Genomic DNA, 18,867 nt, shown 5'->3' with positions numbered 1-18,867 from the left:
TTGCTAAGAAGCAGTGTTGAACCCAAATAGAAACTGGACCATTAATCTGTTCCTAAAGATCCCTACGGGCTGCATATTGAATTAATTTTCCAATGAGGTATTATCTCCCTTTTACTGTATGTTTGTTTATTTTGTTAAATATTTTCCGGTTCCATTTTAATCTGGTTGGGGCTGTGCTGGGGTGGGGGGAGTGTTATTGAGGGTGTCATGCAGGCCACCAGCCTGTTTGATACCTCTGATGTAGAGCATAGGAAGTTACTTATTTCAGGTTCTCAAGAACCTTTCAGGTAATTTCAGAATACTGTCAGGCCTCAAAGGGTTTGCTCTGACTTATGGTTTGGAATTTAGAAATGGCCTGTTCTCTCTACTTCCCATTTTTCTAAAAGCACACAGCAGAAGACGTAGGAATTAAAAATCTCTATCATATATATATATATACACAAATAAACCCTTACCTTCCGTCTTGGAGTCAATACTGTGTATTGGCTCCAAGGCAGAAGAGTGGTAAGGGTAGGCAATGGGGGTCAAGTGACTTGCCCAGGGTCACACAGCTGGGAAATGTCTGAGGTCAGATTTGAACCCAGGACCTCCCGTCTCTAGGCCTGGGTCTCCATCCACTGAGCTACCCAGCTGCCCCCCAGAATGCCTTTTTAAAGTAGAAAAAAAGATGGAGTTTGAATCAACTAGAGATTTTACTATTTTTCTTCATATTTATCATTTATTATAATAAATATATCTATATTTATCATTTTCTCTTCTCTCCTCTGACATAGTCATAGAGGCCTGGAACTGGAGTCAGGAGACGTGCTTTGAAAAACAATAATATTAATAAATATTTGTGGTATGGTGACTAGAGCTGAACTGGGAGTCAGAGAGACATGGGTTCAGGTTCTTCCTTTAACACATACTGACTGCTTGACCCTGGGCAAGTCACTTAACTTCAGAGAACTCCATATGACTCTAAATTGGTAGAAGGGATTTCCTCTCTAGGATTTCTTTACCCTAATGAAATTGCTGTTCTAATCCAAAACCAATTCTTTTCTTACAACTCCTAAGATCTTCCAACCTACATAGTGTCTGCATGATCCTGAACGAGTCATTTAACCACTTTGAAACTCAGTTCCCTCATCTGTAAAATGGAAATACTTTTCCCTATTTACTCCCACAGAGTTACTGTAAGGAAAGGGTTTCCTAAGCCTTAATTGGTTGTTGTTCAGTTGTTTGTTGCTGTATCTGACTGTTTGTGACCCCATTTGGGATTTTCTTGACAAAGATAGTGGAATGGTTTGCCATTTCCTTCTCCGACTCGTTTTATAAATGAGGAATTGAGGCCAGCAGGGTTAAGTGACTTTTCCAGGTCACACACAGCTAAAGAAATATCTGAAGCCAGATTTGAACTCAGGAATATGACTCTTCCAGACTCCAGGTCCAGAATCTACTGTCCCACCTAGCTGCCCATAATCCTTAAAGAGCTATATAAATGTAAGCTGCTATTCTCATCCGTTTTCACTAACTAGCCCCTCAAGCCGACCTGAATGTCTTCCCCCTTCTGCAGATTCTCCAATATTCTGGAAATTATTATTTTCTTTGAATAAACCACTCAACAGCTCCAAATCAGACTTTCAGATTTCCTCCTGAGGCCTCTCGAGTGCTGTTTCCAGCTTTGACTTGAACAGAAGGTTTTTGCTCAGCTGTATTTGTGTCTCCCTTTATCTAATAGCAGAGAATCTCAGGGTGGGAAGTCAAATTTCTGGGGTGGGAGTGGGAGGGCCTGGGTAAGAGGAAGAAGTATGTGTCAGTTCTCCAAGTCAAGGGGAGCATCTCTCAATGCAATGCAAAATCTTGGACCAGTTTGCTCTTCCTATTCTTAGGTAGGGCCAATGCTACTGGTATGGCCTGTAACACACTTGGAAGTTCTCTCTGTGTATTCCACCTCTCTATTTACTTGCATTTTTGTGTTCCCTTGAAATCATTTCTGGGATTCCAATAGTATAAAATTCCTGCATATTTACTGTACCATATGGTCAAAGAACCCTTTTCCAGATTCTTTGTCTTTATTGCTAGCTGTTGCAGAAGAGGCAGACAGAAAATGCTGTTGGGTAAAACTTGATTATCCATCTTCTTGAACATAAACCAGATCCCAAAGGTCTTCCCCGGGACCATGATCATGGGGCCATGACCCAAAGGGACAACCTCCACTGAAGAACCCTTTTCCAGATTCTTTGTCTTTATTGCTAGCTTTTGCAGAAAAAGGCAGACATAAAATGCTATAAGGTAAAACTTGATTATCCATCTTCTTGAACATAAACCAGATCCCAAAGGTCTTCCCTGGGGCCATGATCATGGGGCCGTGACCCAAAGGGACAACCTTTGCTGAATGCCACTGTACTTCGCCATCGGCACCACCACTGCCTCTCGAAGGGCCTCAGCGTTGTGGTTCCTAAATCATGATTTATAAGCCAGGGACTCAATCTAAGTTGGTTAGAGCCATGAGGTCTCTTTTGCAGTTCTCACTTGAGGCCAGTTCCTGTTGGGTAGGAAAATACTGACTCAGGCCCATTGAATACAAACCCCTACCTGAATTCCCTGTCATTCCAGGCATGGAGCCAGCCTGGTGATAGATGATCCCTAATACAGCTGCCACCGGGCTGCTCCATCACGGCAGAGAAGTTTTATTTATCGTATGCCGGACTGTTCGAGAAACCACATCCTGTATAAAACAACCTGTTTTTAAGTTTTCATTTTCATCTGCCCCAGTTCCCCCGCTGTTGAGGCACTTAATACTTTGTCTCCTTCAGGGGGCTGAGAGAGGAAGGGTGGTACAAGCGGACGCCCCCAGCCCTGTGGCATGGAGAGAGCCGGGGTCTTCTGGTATACTTCCCAGCTTTAAAGATAGCTTCTAATGGTCTTTTTTCTGATTCATAATTCCAACTGTCATTGTCTTTGTTTGCTTTCCTAAAATTAATTTATTTTTTTACTTTGTAAATTAATTTCGTAAGTTCTTTCCCCGTATACTCACTGTCTCTCTGTTTTTCCCTCTGTATAGGAAGGCAGAGATGTCAACGTTCCCATCCCTAACAGAGGAGGCAATGGATTGGCCCCTGGGGGTGACAGATTCAAGCCTGTGGTGCCCTGGCCCCATGTGGAAGGGGTGGAAGTGGACTTGGAGTCTATTAGAAGAAAAAACAAAGCCAAAAATGAACAAGAGCATCAAGCTGGGGGTGTCAACCAGCAAAATGCCCTCCAGAGACAATATCTCACTTTTAAGCCTCAGACACTTACCTACCATGATCCTGTGCTCCGTCCGGGAATCATTGGTAATTTTGAACCCAAAGAACCTGAACCTCATGGTGTTCTCGGTGGCCCTGGAGAGGAAGCAAAGCCATATGTTTTGGGACCAGATTACAAAGAGTCCATTCATGCCAGCATTAAAGAGTTTGGATTTAACATGGTGGCCAGTGATATGATCTCACTGGACCGCAGCATCAATGATTTGCGACAAGAAGAGTAAGCAGATACCTTCTTACTATTCTCATTGGGGGTGGTTTGATTCTGGTTTTGCAAAGGCATAGATTTTTTTTTTTTTGAAAGGTTAGATATTTCTTTCTTTCAAAGGAACTAATTGAACCTCTAGTAGTCCATGGTGGTTACAACTCACTGGAGACTGGGGTAGGCAGGTGGGGGGATATATATACCCTTTATAATTTTTTAGAGTCCTAATTGAGGGTTCAGGTAAGATTTCTAGAGACATGTATATTTCTCCCAGCTATTTAGAGCTTATACTTATTTACATTCATTTCCCAGTACTATTTTCCCTGATTTTTTTTTTCAATGGTGATTTCTTTATTTTTTTTTTCCTCAGTCATCTCCTCCCCTCCAACATCAGGTACTTTGTGCTTTTTAAAGAAAACAAAAACCTGGTCTAGCCTCTTTTCCCTACAATCTGTGGTCTTTTTGGTTTCCTTTTGTGTCTGTTGACAGTTTTGCCATCTGTATATGTCTATTCTTTCCCTCTTTTTCCGGTTTCATTTATTAGACTTCCCCAGAACTCCATCAGTTTCAGACCACTGGATAAAGCCTCTTTTTCTTTCTGCCTCTTTCTTTATTTTAGTTAAAAAAAGCAATGTACTTCAAGCCTAAAGACTTTGCTTGATTTAGAAATTCTCCCTCCCTCCTTCCTCCTATCCATTTACAAATTTATCAACTTGAGTAAGTGACTTCACCTTTTTAAGCCTCAGTTTCCCTCTCTATAAGAAGAGGATTGGTATATTTGCATTACTTTCATCATCGTGGAGAATCAATGACATTGACGCCTGGGAGAGTATTTCATGACGGCAGATGAGATGACTGTGTCATTCCTTATAAGCTCTGTGGGCCCTTTTTGCTCTCCCTCTCAGTCCTTCCACGAGAAATCACGAGGGATCGCTTGCAGTTATGAATTGCATTGTCCTTGTCCTTGAAGTAGAATTTGCCATAGAGCAGAATTTAAACGATAGAATGTAAACTATTAATGATTGGATATGAGTTCAGATGTGCCTCTACCTCTTATAGGTTCCATTAAGCTTTCTAAGCCTACTTGAACCCCATCATTTTGTAATCCCCCATCTGTAAAATGAGAGAATTGGATTAGATGGCAACTGAGGTCCTTTCAAACCTTAAATCTATCATCCTGTGTTCTTCCATAATTTTCTCCTTTTAAAAATCAGAAAAGTAAAATTTTGATGACTTTAATATTTGATGTCATCATTCAGATTCTCATTTAAGAGAAAATCAGGAAAAGGGCAACTAGGTGGCTCAGTGGATAGAGAGCCAGACTTAGAGATAGAAGGTCTTGGGTTCAAATGTTACTTCATACACTTCCTAACTATGTGACCCCGGGCAAGTCACAACCTCAGTTGCCTAGGTGGCTCAGTGAATAGAACACCAGACGTGGAGTTGGGAAGTTCTGGGTTCAAATCTGTGTGACCTTAGGCAAGTCACTGAACCCCAGTTGCCCAGCCCTTGCCACTCTTCTGTCTTAGAACTCATACTAAGATAGGAAGTGAGGGATTCAAAAAAGCAAAAAGAAATGTCCAAATTCTAGCATGACTTATTTTGTAGCTCTAATTGACTCTATAATAAATATTAATCCAGTTTATTTTATTTAGGTTCTTGATTTAAGCTGAATGTTAAGACTTCCTCTCCCACCGATTCCTGTTTTTGTTGTTGTTCCAATCCCTATCTTCTTCCCTAAAACCAATACCATGTTTCTAAGGCAGAGTAGCTGCTCCCTCTCCACTGAGCTACCCAGCCCAACTTCTCCTACTCATTCCTGTTTTAACAAAGAAATCCTTCACCGATACCAAGAGAGTTAAAATGCAATATCCAATTGGTAGGGAAGCTAGGTGACACCATAGTGCCTCGAGTACCAACGCTAGAGTAAGGAAGCCTGTTCTTCCTGAGATTCAAATTTGGCCTCAACACTTTCTAGCTGTGTGACCGTGGGCAAGTCACTTATCCCTATTTGCCTCAGTTTCCTCCTCTGTAAAATGAGCCAGAGAAGGAAAATGACAAACCACTCCAATATCCCCATCCAGAAAACCCCAAATGGGCTCACAAAGAGCTGCATATTACTGAAAAATGACCAAAATGCAATTCAATCCATTTAGAAAAATTATCATGCTCTTTCTCCAATTAAAATGGATTTAAAGTCAAGTCCTAATTACTGCTCATGGATAAAGATTACAGATTTCACTCTAGACAGGCTGTCACTTTGGGAGGATTCTATGAGGGCAGCTAAAAATGAAGTTATTTAAAAATAACTTCTAACAGGAGCTACTGGATACACTTGGATATATCTGGAATAAGACAGTATTTGTAAAGTACTTAGCGCAGTGCCTCGTCCCTGGGAGAGGCCCAGTAATCACTCGCCCTCTTCCTTCGGACGACGTTGTTCTATGTTTCCGTGTCCTGACTTTCAGAGATGTTGAGCCCTTATCCCATGTTTGAATCCAGTGAGACCCTGCCTGTTGGCGGCCCATCTTCCCTTCCCTCCCCAGCATCCCTACAACTCGCCCCAGACTTTCTAAGCTCCAATTTGCCATCGCTGGTTCCAATCCCAAGAAGCGCTTTTTTCAAAAAGGGTTTCACAAGATCCTGGTCGACATACCGTTGGCATTCCTTCCAAAAAAGCACCACTTTCTAGCTGACCTCAGCCTGAAATTTATTGCTAGGAAAATAGCTTTTTGGTAAGAACAGAGAGTTTCCAGATTAATTTGGAATGAAATAAATTCTCATGCCCAGTATTTCTCCCTCTTTCCTGCTCACCCACAGCGAAAAGAGCCCTGGATGCAGAGGCAGAGTCCAGAATCCTAGCTCTGATGCTTAAAAGCCATAGGACCTGGGCAAGTCACTTAACCTGCCCTGGCCTCAGTTTATTTATCTGTAAAATGAACAGGCTGTACAAGATGGTCTTTAAGGTTCTTTCTGCCTCCAAATTTGGGTCCCTCCTTTTAACAAGCGACCTCTACTCTATTTATTACGGAGAAAATAACCACAGTTATCAAAAAAAAAAAAGAGAATTAACTGATCATCAAACCCGTTTTGTGCATTTCTATGTATACACCCACGTGTATATATCTGACACTGCCATACGGGTTGTTGTTTAATCATTTCAGTCATGGCTGGCTCTTCACGACCCCCATTTAGGGTTTTCTTGACACTGGAGTGGTTTGCCATTTCCTTCTCCAAATAGGCAAATAGGGTGAAGTGCCTTGTCCTCTAGACTATTACTTCCTTATTGCCTTTCACAGCCACCCTAAGTCTTCATAAACCACAGATTTGGGGCTGAAAGGGACCTTATAATTTTGTAGTCAGAGTAGATGAGGAAACCGAGGCAAACAGGTGAAGTGACTTGTCGAAGACAGATCTGACTCCAAGCTTGGCACTCTATCCACTGCGCCACCTCCCTGCCATTTAATTTTGTACAATTAATAGTTGTGTGATATGTACATGACTACATTTAATTTTCTCCACTTTAGTAGCAGGACTGGTTTTTTGTTGTTTTCTTACTCTTACCTTCCATTAGAATCTAATGGTGTATTGGTTCTGAGGCGAAGAGAAGTAAGGGCTAGGCAGTGAGGGGTGCGTGGCTTGTTTTTGTTTCAAGTCCCTGACGGATTATTAGAAGGTTTCTTTAGTTAAGCTGGGCGGGACCTCTGGATGCCCCCAAATATCCTAATTCATACCCATCTTGAAGTTAGGCTGAAAAAATCCGAGCTGGTCCCCACAGTCTGTTGTAACCACTTCCAGGAGTTCTGTTGGGGGAGCCATGAGATATTTCCAGTTGCAGGGGAGAGGGTGAAGAGGATCAATGATTTAAAGCTGGAAGAACCCCCTCTAGACCCTCTACCCTAGGATGCTTTACCTGAGCTCCATTAATTTTTTTTTAACATTTCAATCGCTATGTTGAAAATAGTTTCATGGATAGCAAAGTGTCAGAAAGTGATTATAAAAAAAGTGTATCTACATGTAATAGGGAAAAAATGTTTAAAATCAAGCAAACACAAAAAAGAAAATAGTTTTCTTTGTAATCCTATGCATCGCATTATAAGCATTTAAAAATATTTTCCTGAGACATGTTTGAGAGGCTTCAGCAGTCTGCTAGAAGAGATCCATGACTCTCAAAAGAGGGGAAGAATCTCTGCTTCGGGCAGCCCTTATTTTTCAGGCAAGGAGCCCAAAGCCTAAGAAGTTAAGTAATAACTTGCCTGAGATCTTAAAAGTCCCATTACTATTATTTGGATCCAGGTGGGCTGACTCCAAATCCAGTCGTCTTTCCATTGTACTTATTAAGATGGGAAGGTTTTCTCTGCCTCAAAGCAAATAATTTGCTTTGTCACTAGTTTTTTATGCAGTTAATTTTTCTCACATTTAAAAAAACTTTAGATAAGTAATTTCATTTACAAAAAATCCTCACCTTCCATCTTAGAATCAATACTAAGTATTGATTCCAAGACAGAAGATCAGTAAGGGCTAGGCAATGGGGATCAAGTGACTTGCCCAGAGTCATACAATCAAGAAATGTCTGAGGCCAGATTTGAACCCAGGATGTCCCATCTCCAAGCCTAGCTCTCTATCCGCTGAGCCTCCTAGCTCCCCCCGATCTCATTGGCTTTTCTAAGAAGAAAAAGAGCCTGAAACAGATAACGTGTCCTTTGGTCATGTTTGGGGGAAATGTAGGATCTGAATTTCTTCTGGAAGGATGTGTAATGTTTTGTACTGAGCATAGACCAGCCACGTCTCTCTCCAAAAGTTCTACCTGTATTGCCACCCCTACCCCTACCAGGGAAAACTAGAAGAAAAAGAAAGACAGAAGTGGAGGAGAGAAAACACCGATCACACAGCCCATTACCTCCTTGCTGCATCCGTGTTCCTGGGGTCACAGAGAACAAAAAGTGCTCCCCTGCCAGGAGTGAGTACCGGAACAGGGAGCCCCCCATTCTTTGGAACGAGGATGCTCAATAATTCAATATTCTGGAGAGGGCCCTGGCTTTGGATTGTGTCAGGAAAGGATGAAGGTTATAAAAGTCTGCCAGTGTATCTGCTCCAGAGTACTGAGCTCAGGGGGACGACAAAGCCTCGACTCCCCAATGACCCTCCATGGGCAATGATCCGAAGTTGGGGGACCTCATAGTCGGTGACTGTTTTCCAGCCAATCCTCCATTGTAAGGTTCATCAGAAAACTGCTGGGAATAATTCATATAAAATGAATGAAAAATTATTGCTCCACTTTATCTCCCATAAGGATAACTTGAGTTCCTCTAGGGACCAAAATAAGGGCAGCCAAGTGGCAGGCACAGTGGATAGAATACCAGGCTTAAAGTGAGGAGGACTCACCTTCTTCAGTTCAAATCTGACACTAGTTGTGAGACCCTGGACATGTCATGTAACCCAGTTTGCCTCAATCATTTTTAAAGTGAGCAGAAGTAGAAAATGGCAACCCACTTAGTTGTGTGACCCTGGGCAAGTCATTTAACTCAGTTTGCCTCGATTTCCTCATCTGTACAATGAGCCAGAGTAGAAAATGGCAACCCACTTAGTTGTGTGACCCTGGGCAAGTCATTTAACTCAGTTTGCCTCGATTTCCTCATCTGTACAATGAGCTGGAGTAGAAGATGCAGACTGCTTAGATATGTCCAGTATCTCTGGCAGGAAAACCTCAAAGGGAGTAACAGAATTGGGCATGACCAATAGGGCTGGACAGTGACAACAGATGGTATGATGAAACCAGCAAGGTGCGGGGGCCGGGTCATGGCTTTCAGTGCCAGCGAGCATCGGAATAAGGGATCTCTGGCGTGTGATCCCAGCTCCCCGGTGTAAAGGATAAATGGGAACGGAGTGAAGCGGGATGAAGGAAAGCAACGTGTCCTCCACTGTAAGTGTGGCGGGCTGAGGCCAGAGCTGGCCAGAAGACCTCTCTACGCCGGGGTCCCCTCCATCTGTGCGCCCACCTTCTCTGGGCTGAGAGGGAGCCGTCTGAGAGTCGGGGATCATCTGAAAGCCAAGCAGTCTATCCGGCTGGATCATACATTTTCTTAGGCAGAGATTCAGAAATAACAAATATTTGCTTTTATAGCCTCTTGAGTACCCTTGTAAACAAGTTCCTTATAAGTGGAGGCACACAAGTGAGGCCAATGTGTCGTAAACCAAAGTTGGGCCTCCGCGGGGCAGAAGACTGATTCAACAAGAACTTTGCTCCCAAGTTCAAGGGCTGACGCCAGTGCAAAGGGCCGAGGGGGGCGCCTTAGACGGAAAGCCAGCACCGGCCTCGGAGGTCTGGTCCAACCCTCTTATTTGGTAAATGAGGAATCGGGACCAGAGATTCAAGCTGGAAAGGATGCCAACAGCCATTCGGTCCAGGGCTTGTTTTTTAAATAGGAAGAATCGGAGGCCCAGAGAGTCCGTAAATAATTAGCTAAATCGGGATCTGAACCCAAGTCTTCCGCCCCCGTAGCTGACATTCTTTTGTCTCTTCTTACTACGGCCTGTAATTCCATTCAGCACCGCGTTTGGCAGTTAGGTTTTTATCCTCCAGTTTGAGATCCAAGGGGAGGGAGAACTGTTAGTGTGGCTGGACGACCCTGTTTCCTACAGACACCCAAGCAGAACACCAGCTTTTTAATCAAGCTGGGGCTCCAGGAAGCAGGCCTGCCTATCAGGGGAAGGATTAGAGAGCTGCAGACCCTGGAGGTGGAAAACTGTCATCTTCAAGAAAAAGAGCTGTGAAGGCTTTGCTAAAAGAGAATGCAAAGGACCCTCCGCCTCATCTTGTGTGAGGCGGGAGCTCCCTCCAGAGCCCGGAAGGCCGGCACTGCACCCGCCTCCTGCTGCCCGGCTCCCCATTCACCTCTGAGCACAAGAAGATACTCCATACTGAAATCTCTTCTCCGGAGAGCCCGGGAACATGAGCGCTCCCGAGGCCCAGGGCGCGCTCCGAATGAGGCTGCTGCTGCGGACTGATGTGCATCAGAGGGACCCAGCCAGAGCCCAGCCGCCGCTTTCCTCGGAAGTCTCAGCCGCCAAGGCCTGGGCGGCCTTTGTGCCGCCCGAGTGTGAGGCTCCAGGACCGTGATGGCGGGGCCTCTGCATTATGAAATGGCCAGTGCGGTGAAGGCCAAGGAACCCCTCCAACGAAGCTGCCTTTCATTTTGCTGCAGCCAAAGGGGAAGCAGAGGCTGCCCAGATAAGAGCTAGACTCGAGATGGTGGTGGAAGTCCATTAACTCCGGCGCTTCCTGTCCAAGACTTTATTGCAGATATGTTGCTCAGCATAAGTTTATTTATTGATAAGTTCAGTAATATAATATTTCGTTATTTGTTTATTGCAAATAAGTTGCTAATCTTCATTGATGGAAAGAGTTTCCATCCTAGGAGTTCTCCCTCACTGATAAAATCATCTTTCAGACAAAAACAAAGGCTAAAAACCAAAGCAAAAAACAGACAAGCCCTATTTTTTCAGGGGTCATTTCAGTAAATCCCAGACTAAAAATTCTTTTTTTTTTTAATTAATTTGTTTAGAATATTTTTCACTGTTACATGATTCATGTTCTTTCCCCCCTCCCAGAGCTGAATGCAGTTCCAATGGGTTATGCATGTATCACTGTTCAAAACCTATTTCCATGCTATTCATATTCGCAGTAGAGCGATCCTTTAACATCAAAGCCCTAATCATATCCCCATCAGCCCACCTGATCGATCCTGTTTTCCTGCAGAATGAAAATTCTGAAGTAGTAGGACGATACACTTTCACATAAAAAATATACATTTTCACATAAAAGGACCTCACTTTCACATAAAAAAGCGGGCATGAGCACGAATTCCACTACTTAGTGTATTTCTTACATGGACGTCCGTAAACTCTTTACGACTTTCCTTAGGCTTATCACAGCTACCAGCATCGTCGCTCCTGTGCTTTGGGACCATTATTAATCACTCAATAGCATTCATGAAACAAAGAGAAGCTCTGCTCTGTCCTGGACACAACTTGGGACAGAGACCGATGCAAGAGTGAGTGTTTGGGGCACAGCAGCGTAATAACGACTCCCACTAATGCTGCTCAGAGTAAGAACGAGCACGATTGGGCAGGTCGTGCAGAGGCTCGATGTTGCTAGGGGAAATGGTGCGGATCTCACCTGTAATTAACACTTTTTAGTTTTCTTTTATTATATTTTTTCATTATATATTTTTCATTTCATTATATACTTTATATATAATATATGAATATTATATATCTAATATAATATCTAATAATAAATATAATAACATAAAAAGCATACATTATATACTTTCATTATATACTTTTCTGCCTTTGTTTTTTTTAATTGACAATCGCACAGACCTGAATTCACGTATGTTGAGTTCTCATAAAACAAGGCCCTACGGTTCTTCAAACAAGTTCATTTACATGTAATACATTCAGTACAAATATGTAGACTATTTGATCTTTTATGAGAATTGGGAGTTTTCAGATAAGAGGAAGACTGTCTTGATCTCAAGTCACTTACCTTCTGATAGGATAAGGCACCACATAAAAAGAAGCTGAAGTGTGGGAAGAAGGGGTTCTTAATGTGAACACTTTAAAGGTTCTTGACATGAACTTTTTAAAATCTATTTTTTTAAACCCTTAGCTTCTCTCTTAGAATCAATACTGTATATTAATACTAATACTAAGCAAATGACTAAATAATCATCTTTCTCACAATTCCAAGGCAGAAGAGCAGTAAGGGATAGGCAATTCACATAGCTGGGAAAGTGTCTGAGGTTAGATTTGAACCCAGGACATCCCATCTCTAAGCTTGGCTTTCAATACATTGAGCCACCTAGCTGTCCCTAAAAATCTATATTTTTTAATTTTACATTTCAGTATTTTATAGACAAAAATTAATTCACACAAGTATAATTGTTGTTCTTTGTAATCCTATTCATTTTTCTAAAAACCCTTACTTTGTGTCTTAGTAACAACTCTAGGCCTAGGCAGTGGGGTTAAATGACTCATCCAGGGTCACTCGGCTTGGAAGAATCTGAGGCCAGATATCCTCCCGACTCCAGACCTGGTCCTCTTATCCAATGGGCCTCCTAACTATGCATTTAAAAAAATTCTGAGAAGATGGTAGACATCACAAGTGGAGATAGGTCATTGCCCCATCCCCATTTGAACGAGTAGTTCTGTAGGACCCGAGGAGCAGCCTGACTAAGCAGTAAGGTGCCATTGCCAGGGCAGCATGCACTAAATGTCAAACATCAGAGCCTGGGGGAGCGGGAGACCTGCAAATACACAGAGGGGGAGTACATTGATCACAAGTGAATGTTCCATCCGCACTCGTGGTTTTACAGAATCTTGTAGTGACCAGAAAAATGCACCAAGTGGTGGAAAACAAAACAGAGATGGTGGAGGAAAGGAATTAAATATTCAGGAAATGCAGGGATTGTGGATCTATTTCATTTTAACTACAAATGACCAGAACTACAGAGCTAAGCATTACAGAATGTTGAAAAAAACCAGGATGAGGGAGACTCTTTGGCAACTGGGGAAAGCCATGGTCCGTCCTGCCTCAAAAGTGATGGATGGGCAAAGGGCTCCAAGTGAGCAACCACAGCACTGCAGAGCAATGGAGCTACGAGCCAGAATGGCCAAGGGAACAGCGGTGGAATCACAGTCTTGGGGGAAATGGAGATAGGAGCTATAAATGGAGGGGGCCTGTGAAGGAGGTGAAAACCAGGCAGGGGTATGGCAGGAGCATCAAAGTATCGGCATTTTGGTACATCTGCACCAGGGCTGTGCACTAGGCACGAGAACTTTTTCCGGGGACAGTGGCCAGGGAGGGCTGTTCAGTTTCTCTGCCCCATCTTATTTCTCAGGAGAACCACTAGAGGTCACTATGAAACATGAGCCCAAATGACAAGACACACAAATTCACGTTTAACATGAGTAACCTGTTTTCAGGTGCCCTCGGAGAGGAGCATTGTTTCTTTTTTGTTTTGTTTTGTTTTTAGCATCCCTCAGTGTAGATACTGACACATAGTAGGTGTGTGATTAATGTTGGTTGAGTGATGGATACAAGAATTGGAGATGTATACAGAAATATTCCTGACACATAGTAGGTGTGTGATTAATGTTGGTTGAGTGATGGATACAAGAATTGGAGACTTATACAGATCAATTCCACCTATTTACCAGCAATTCATGGCCTCAGAGTTAATGGCAGTTGAAATATGTTACAGTGTTTTTATCCCAACCTCTTCTATTTAGTTCTTTAAAGGTTACATTAAAGTAGGTAGCAAGATCTTATAGGCAGTTAGGAATAAACATATCCTTAATCGTCACCTCAATCAAGGGCAGTTATACAAATTATTTTTTCTAGAGTTGTTACTAGGTAGGGGTAGTTGGGGCTTTGTCTCAGAGCACTCTGACTTAGAGTGCACTGACAATTTGTTTTCTTTTATCAGATAGAAACAACTGAACTAGCAAGAATAATTAAAACTGGAAGCTCCCACCTGACAACTTTCTAACCCGGTAGCCTCCAGCCCAGCATTATTCCTTCCCTGTAGAGTAGCAACTATTAGAAGGGGAGCCATTTAGGTCCTCTGTGGGAGCCCATGCCCCAGGGTTTCCCCAGCCCCCTCTATCTACTGTGCCACCTAGCTGCCCAAACCCTTCTGTGTTACTATTCTATGAGTTCACTATTCTCTGCATAGTAGAGTTTTATTTATGTAGCCAGAAATAATCTGGAATGTGTAGAAATTCATTTAGTTTGAATCGTCATTTTTAGCTTCTTTTGGCTCTTTCCTCACCATCTACAAACTTCCCCATCCTTAAAAAAAAATACCTTTCGCTTAACTGAATCATTTCTTCAAAATAATGCCCTGTATGTCCTCTCTCTTTGCCAAACTCCTGGGAAAATTCATCTACACTCATTGACTCTACTTCCTCACCTCCTACTCACTTCTCAGCCCCTATAGTCTGACTTTCAACCACACCACTCTCCTGAAGCTGCTGTTTCCAAGGTTACCACAATTTCTTCACTACTAAATCTGATGGCTTTTTCTCAGTCCTCATGTTGTTTGCCCACCTGAATACTTGTCAGAGCTGTTGATCACCCCCCTTTTCTTCCTGGCTGGGCATTCTTCTCTTGATTTCCATAACCCCCTCTCTCTCTGACTCTGTCTCTCTGTCTCTCCCTCCCTTTCTCCCACCACCACCCATCACTTTTGACTGATCTTAATTTCCCTTGCAAAGTCATCACCCAACTTCCACTCTAATGATGGATGCCCTCCTGGGCTTTGTCTCAGCATCTCTTCTTTTCCCTGCCTTCACTGTCTACTTTGGTACTCTCATCAGTTGCCATGGATTCATTTATCACCTCTCAGCAAACTAATCCTAAATCTGTATATCTCATAGGTAATATGAGAGCCATATTCTCTTTAGTCCCACACATCTGTGACCCCTTGCTAGATTTCTCTGCTGGGATATCCCTTTGGCATCTTAAATTCTAGATGTACAGAATAGAACTCCTTGTCTTTCTCCCTCCCTTCAATCTCTCCCTCCTCCAAACTTTCTCATCTCTGTCAAAGTCTCCATCCTCCTAATGACCCATACACACCCTTGAAGTCCACCTCAACTCTTCCTTCTCCCTTTATCCAATCAGTTTCCAAATCTTGTCTGCTCTGCTTCCACAACATCCTTTGTATGTGTTTCCTTCTTTTCACTTGCACTGCCACCACTGTTTGGGTTCTCATAGGCTTCAACACTTTTTCATTCACCTCCCCTCTCCAATCTATCGTTTGCTCCGCTGCCAAATGATCATCTTTTTTTTTTTAAACCCTTTCCTAATGGCTTAGAATCAATCTTATGTATTAGTTCCAAGGCAGAAGAATGGTAAGGGCTAGGCAATGGGTCACACAGCCAGGAAGTGTCTGAGACCAGATTTGGACCTAGGACATCCCTTCTCTACACCTGGCTCTCAATCCACTGAGCTACCCAGCTGCCCCCCAAAAGGACCATTTTAAACAAGCCTAATGCCATTATTCCTTGGGTATCTCAGCCTTCTTATTGCCTTTAGGATGACATTAAAGAGTCCTTGATCTGGCATTTAAATCCCTTCACAATTTGGCTCCAACCTACCTTTCCACACTTCTTTAGCATCGCTTTTCCTTATGCATTCTGTATTCCGGCCAAACTGTCTTACCACCTGTTCCCTGGACTTAAAATTCCATCCCTCACCTTGATGCCTGTTACTCCTTCCTTGGAATGTGCCTCATCTCTGTCACTCTTAGTGTTTTTCTCTTTCTTTATGGCTCAGCTCAGCCCAAATGTCTTCTCAGAGGAGAAACCTTTTTTAATGCCTTCGGTTATAGATTATCTTGCATTTTCTTTGTGTACTTATTATGCACACACACAAATGTGAGCTCTTAGAGGGTAAAGAGCTTTTCATTTTTTTTCTTTGAATCTAGGAAATAATGCTTTTCCGTAATAGACACTTAATCAGTACTTAGTAAATATGAATGATGACCAAGAAATAAACACATAAATAAAGTGTTCAAAATTACATCCTTTATTCCTGCCTCTCAACTGACCATCCTACTTTTTTGACTCCAAGTAGCCTCACTTCAACCATATATTTCAAATAGGGTAGAAATGTGAATGAATTGAGACAAAATCTACAATGTTTCCCTTTTGGGAGACCAGATTTCTTTGGGAGTAGCCTTAGACACCATGAAAAACTTACTCATAAATCTATGGAATATGTATGAGAATTTTTAGAAATTTAGAGTTTGGAAAGGCCTCCGAGATGTTGGACCAAGTTCTTCAGTGCATAGATAAGGAAACTGGACCCCAAAGAGATGAAGGAACTTGCTCAGGCTCACTTAGGGAGCCAAGAGACTCTTCATGCCCTTCATGCCCTTCATGCCCTCTTCGTGTTAGGCCAAAGACAGGCATTGTGTTAACTTTTCTTAAAATAAGAGTTAAGAAGCAGTGGTTTCTGTTACTTCATGGTAACTGATGATACTCTTTCCCATTCTAAAAAATCTTATTTATGAGTAAGATTACAAATTATGGATCCCAAAGCAACTCTTCCTTTAAATTTGGGGATATAAGATCCAAATGATACCATTAACTAACCCTCTTTTAATTCAATCATCAACAAAAAAAAGTTGTGAGGGAGGGTTATAACAAATGACCTGGGCTATGACCACCTACTTGCTAGGACTCTTCTAGGACATTAATGATCAGCTTCTGGTCTTCAGTCCTTTCTGCCTTTGTCCGCTGAGTGGTAGGATTTTCCTAAGTCTCTATGTTGCCTGTTGAATCTAAGCTTCACATTCTTAGGGACTTGGCCAACAAAAGTAAAATTTTTAAGATTAATAACTAAACTATTCATTAATTATGAAATACATCTCTATTTTAAAATCATTTTGAAATGTGGATACCCTTCTTGTTAGGAAAATAATGGTATTGCCATTCACTGTGTGACCTTGGATAAGTCACTTCATTGCACCTGGCCTCAGTTTCCTTATCTGCAAAAGGAATAGATATGAGAAATTGACTCTTTTCTTCTTGTTTTGTTTGATTTTAGTCTATGTATAAGCTGTTTTTCTATTGTGAACCAGTAGGCAGTAGAAGGAATTCCATTGAGACATTGGCGAGAACCTAAAGAAATAAAGCAGAGCTTGTAAACCATCACATTAGATTATTTTGTTGTTGTTCAGTGGTTTCAGTCACATCTGACTCTTTGTGACTTCATTTGGAGTATTTTGGGGCAAAGATATCAGAGTGGTTTGCCATTTCCTTCTCCAGCGCATTTTACAGATGAAGAAACTGGGGCAAACACGGTTAAGTGACTTCTCGGGGTCCCACCACTAGGAAGTGTCTGAGGCTGGATTTGAACTAAGGCCTTCCTGATTCCAGGTCCAGAACTCCATCCTCTGGACCACATAGCTGCCCCCCAAGACCATTAAGTTCAGGGTCACCAGTGAGTTATTTGTTCTACAAATGAGCTAGGGGCTGTCAGCAATTCTCACACAGGAAATGGACTAAACAGAGTATTTAGAATAGGCGGAATGAGAAGTGATCTTTCCTTTCTCTGATGCTCTACGCCCCCTAAGCCTCTCTTTGTCCCTTATGTTAACGAATTCTGTACCATAGCTATTTTTATATGCATATATATTTATTATATGTTATCAAATTTATATATATTGATATTTATAAATGCATATACTTTTATGTGCACCCTACCCGCCCTACTGGGCTCTACACTTTGTAGATTGATTGTCAGACTTGTTCGTGTTTTTGACAATTAACATACAAAGTAATATCCCAAAGTGAAAAGAATACTGGTCATCAGGAGCCCTCGGTCTAAGGCATACAAGCTGGGTGACCCTGGGAAAGACACTAAACCTCTCAGTTTCTACCTCTGTAATGTGAGAGTAATAGTACTTGTATCACCTCCCTGACAGATGTTTTGAGGAAAATTCTTTATGAAGTCTGATCTGTGATTTCTCCCATAAGGATGGTTCCCTGCACCTTCTAGAGGTGACTAGAAGGTCTGCTAGGATCTTCTGTGACAACCCAAGCTAAAAAATGTCCAGCCTTTAGCCTGCCTGGGGACAAATTTCTCTGAGCTTAGCCGGATGTCCTTGAATTGCAAGTCATCCATCATGGAGCCCACGACTTTTCCACCTTGTGGAACCTTTCAGAGGCTGATCATTGACTTCAAGAATCCAAATTTACCCCCATTGCATGAAAAGCACCTTAGCAGAGGTTAGGCTTCCGAATACTTTATGCCTTTTGCAAACAGGATGGTAAAAGCGATCAAGGGATGCCATTTGGGATTACTTGAAGTAACAGAGACTGGTCAGAATGGAGAAGAGAAGCCTGGGGAAGAGATGACGGCTGTCTTCAGGGATTTCAGGAGCTGCCACTTGGAAGGAGAGATTTGAAGTTGTTCTGTTTAGCCTCAGAAGGCGCGTCTAGGAGCACTGGGGTCCTTGCTAAAGGGGCAGATTTAGGTTTAAAGTCACAGACCACATGGGCTGGTGAATTCTCATTCCTGGTGGTCTTCAGGCAGAGGCTGAACAATCATTTGTTGAGGATGTTGTAGGGAAGATTTTCTAAATCTAGTACAGGGTGTACTAAATATTAACCCCTGGATTTTCAACCTTTATATTCTTTATGGATTAGGGGTTTAATTTCTTTTTACTTTCTTTCCTTTTCCTTTTCCTTTTCCTTTTCCTTTTCCTTTTCCTTTTTCTTTTTCTTTTTCTTTTTCTTTTTCTTTTTTAAAAAACCCTTACCTTCCATCTTGGAATCAATATTGTATATTGGTTCCAA

At 42.3% G+C, this 18,867-nt stretch overlaps 1 protein-coding gene across 1 annotated transcript in view; it reads left to right on the top strand.

The window, feature by feature from the left end:
• The first annotated feature begins 207 nt into the window (after nucleotides 1-207).
• The window catches only part of GALNT7 (polypeptide N-acetylgalactosaminyltransferase 7), a 69,561-nt gene continuing 50,901 nt past the window's right edge, over nucleotides 208-18,867 (top strand). Inside the window, exons 1-3 of the mRNA XM_044681674.1 lie at nucleotides 208-287; nucleotides 2,799-2,871; nucleotides 3,047-3,507. Coding sequence (XP_044537609.1) covers nucleotides 208-287; nucleotides 2,799-2,871; nucleotides 3,047-3,507 — 614 coding nt within the window. The remainder of the gene's footprint in view (nucleotides 288-2,798; nucleotides 2,872-3,046; nucleotides 3,508-18,867) is intronic.

Source organism: Gracilinanus agilis, chromosome 6 (assembly GCF_016433145.1).
Source record: "Gracilinanus agilis isolate LMUSP501 chromosome 6, AgileGrace, whole genome shotgun sequence".
NCBI lineage: Eukaryota > Metazoa > Chordata > Mammalia > Didelphimorphia > Didelphidae > Gracilinanus > Gracilinanus agilis.
Note: the sequence above shows the minus strand (reverse complement) of the source record. Positions and strands in the feature narration are given on the sequence as shown.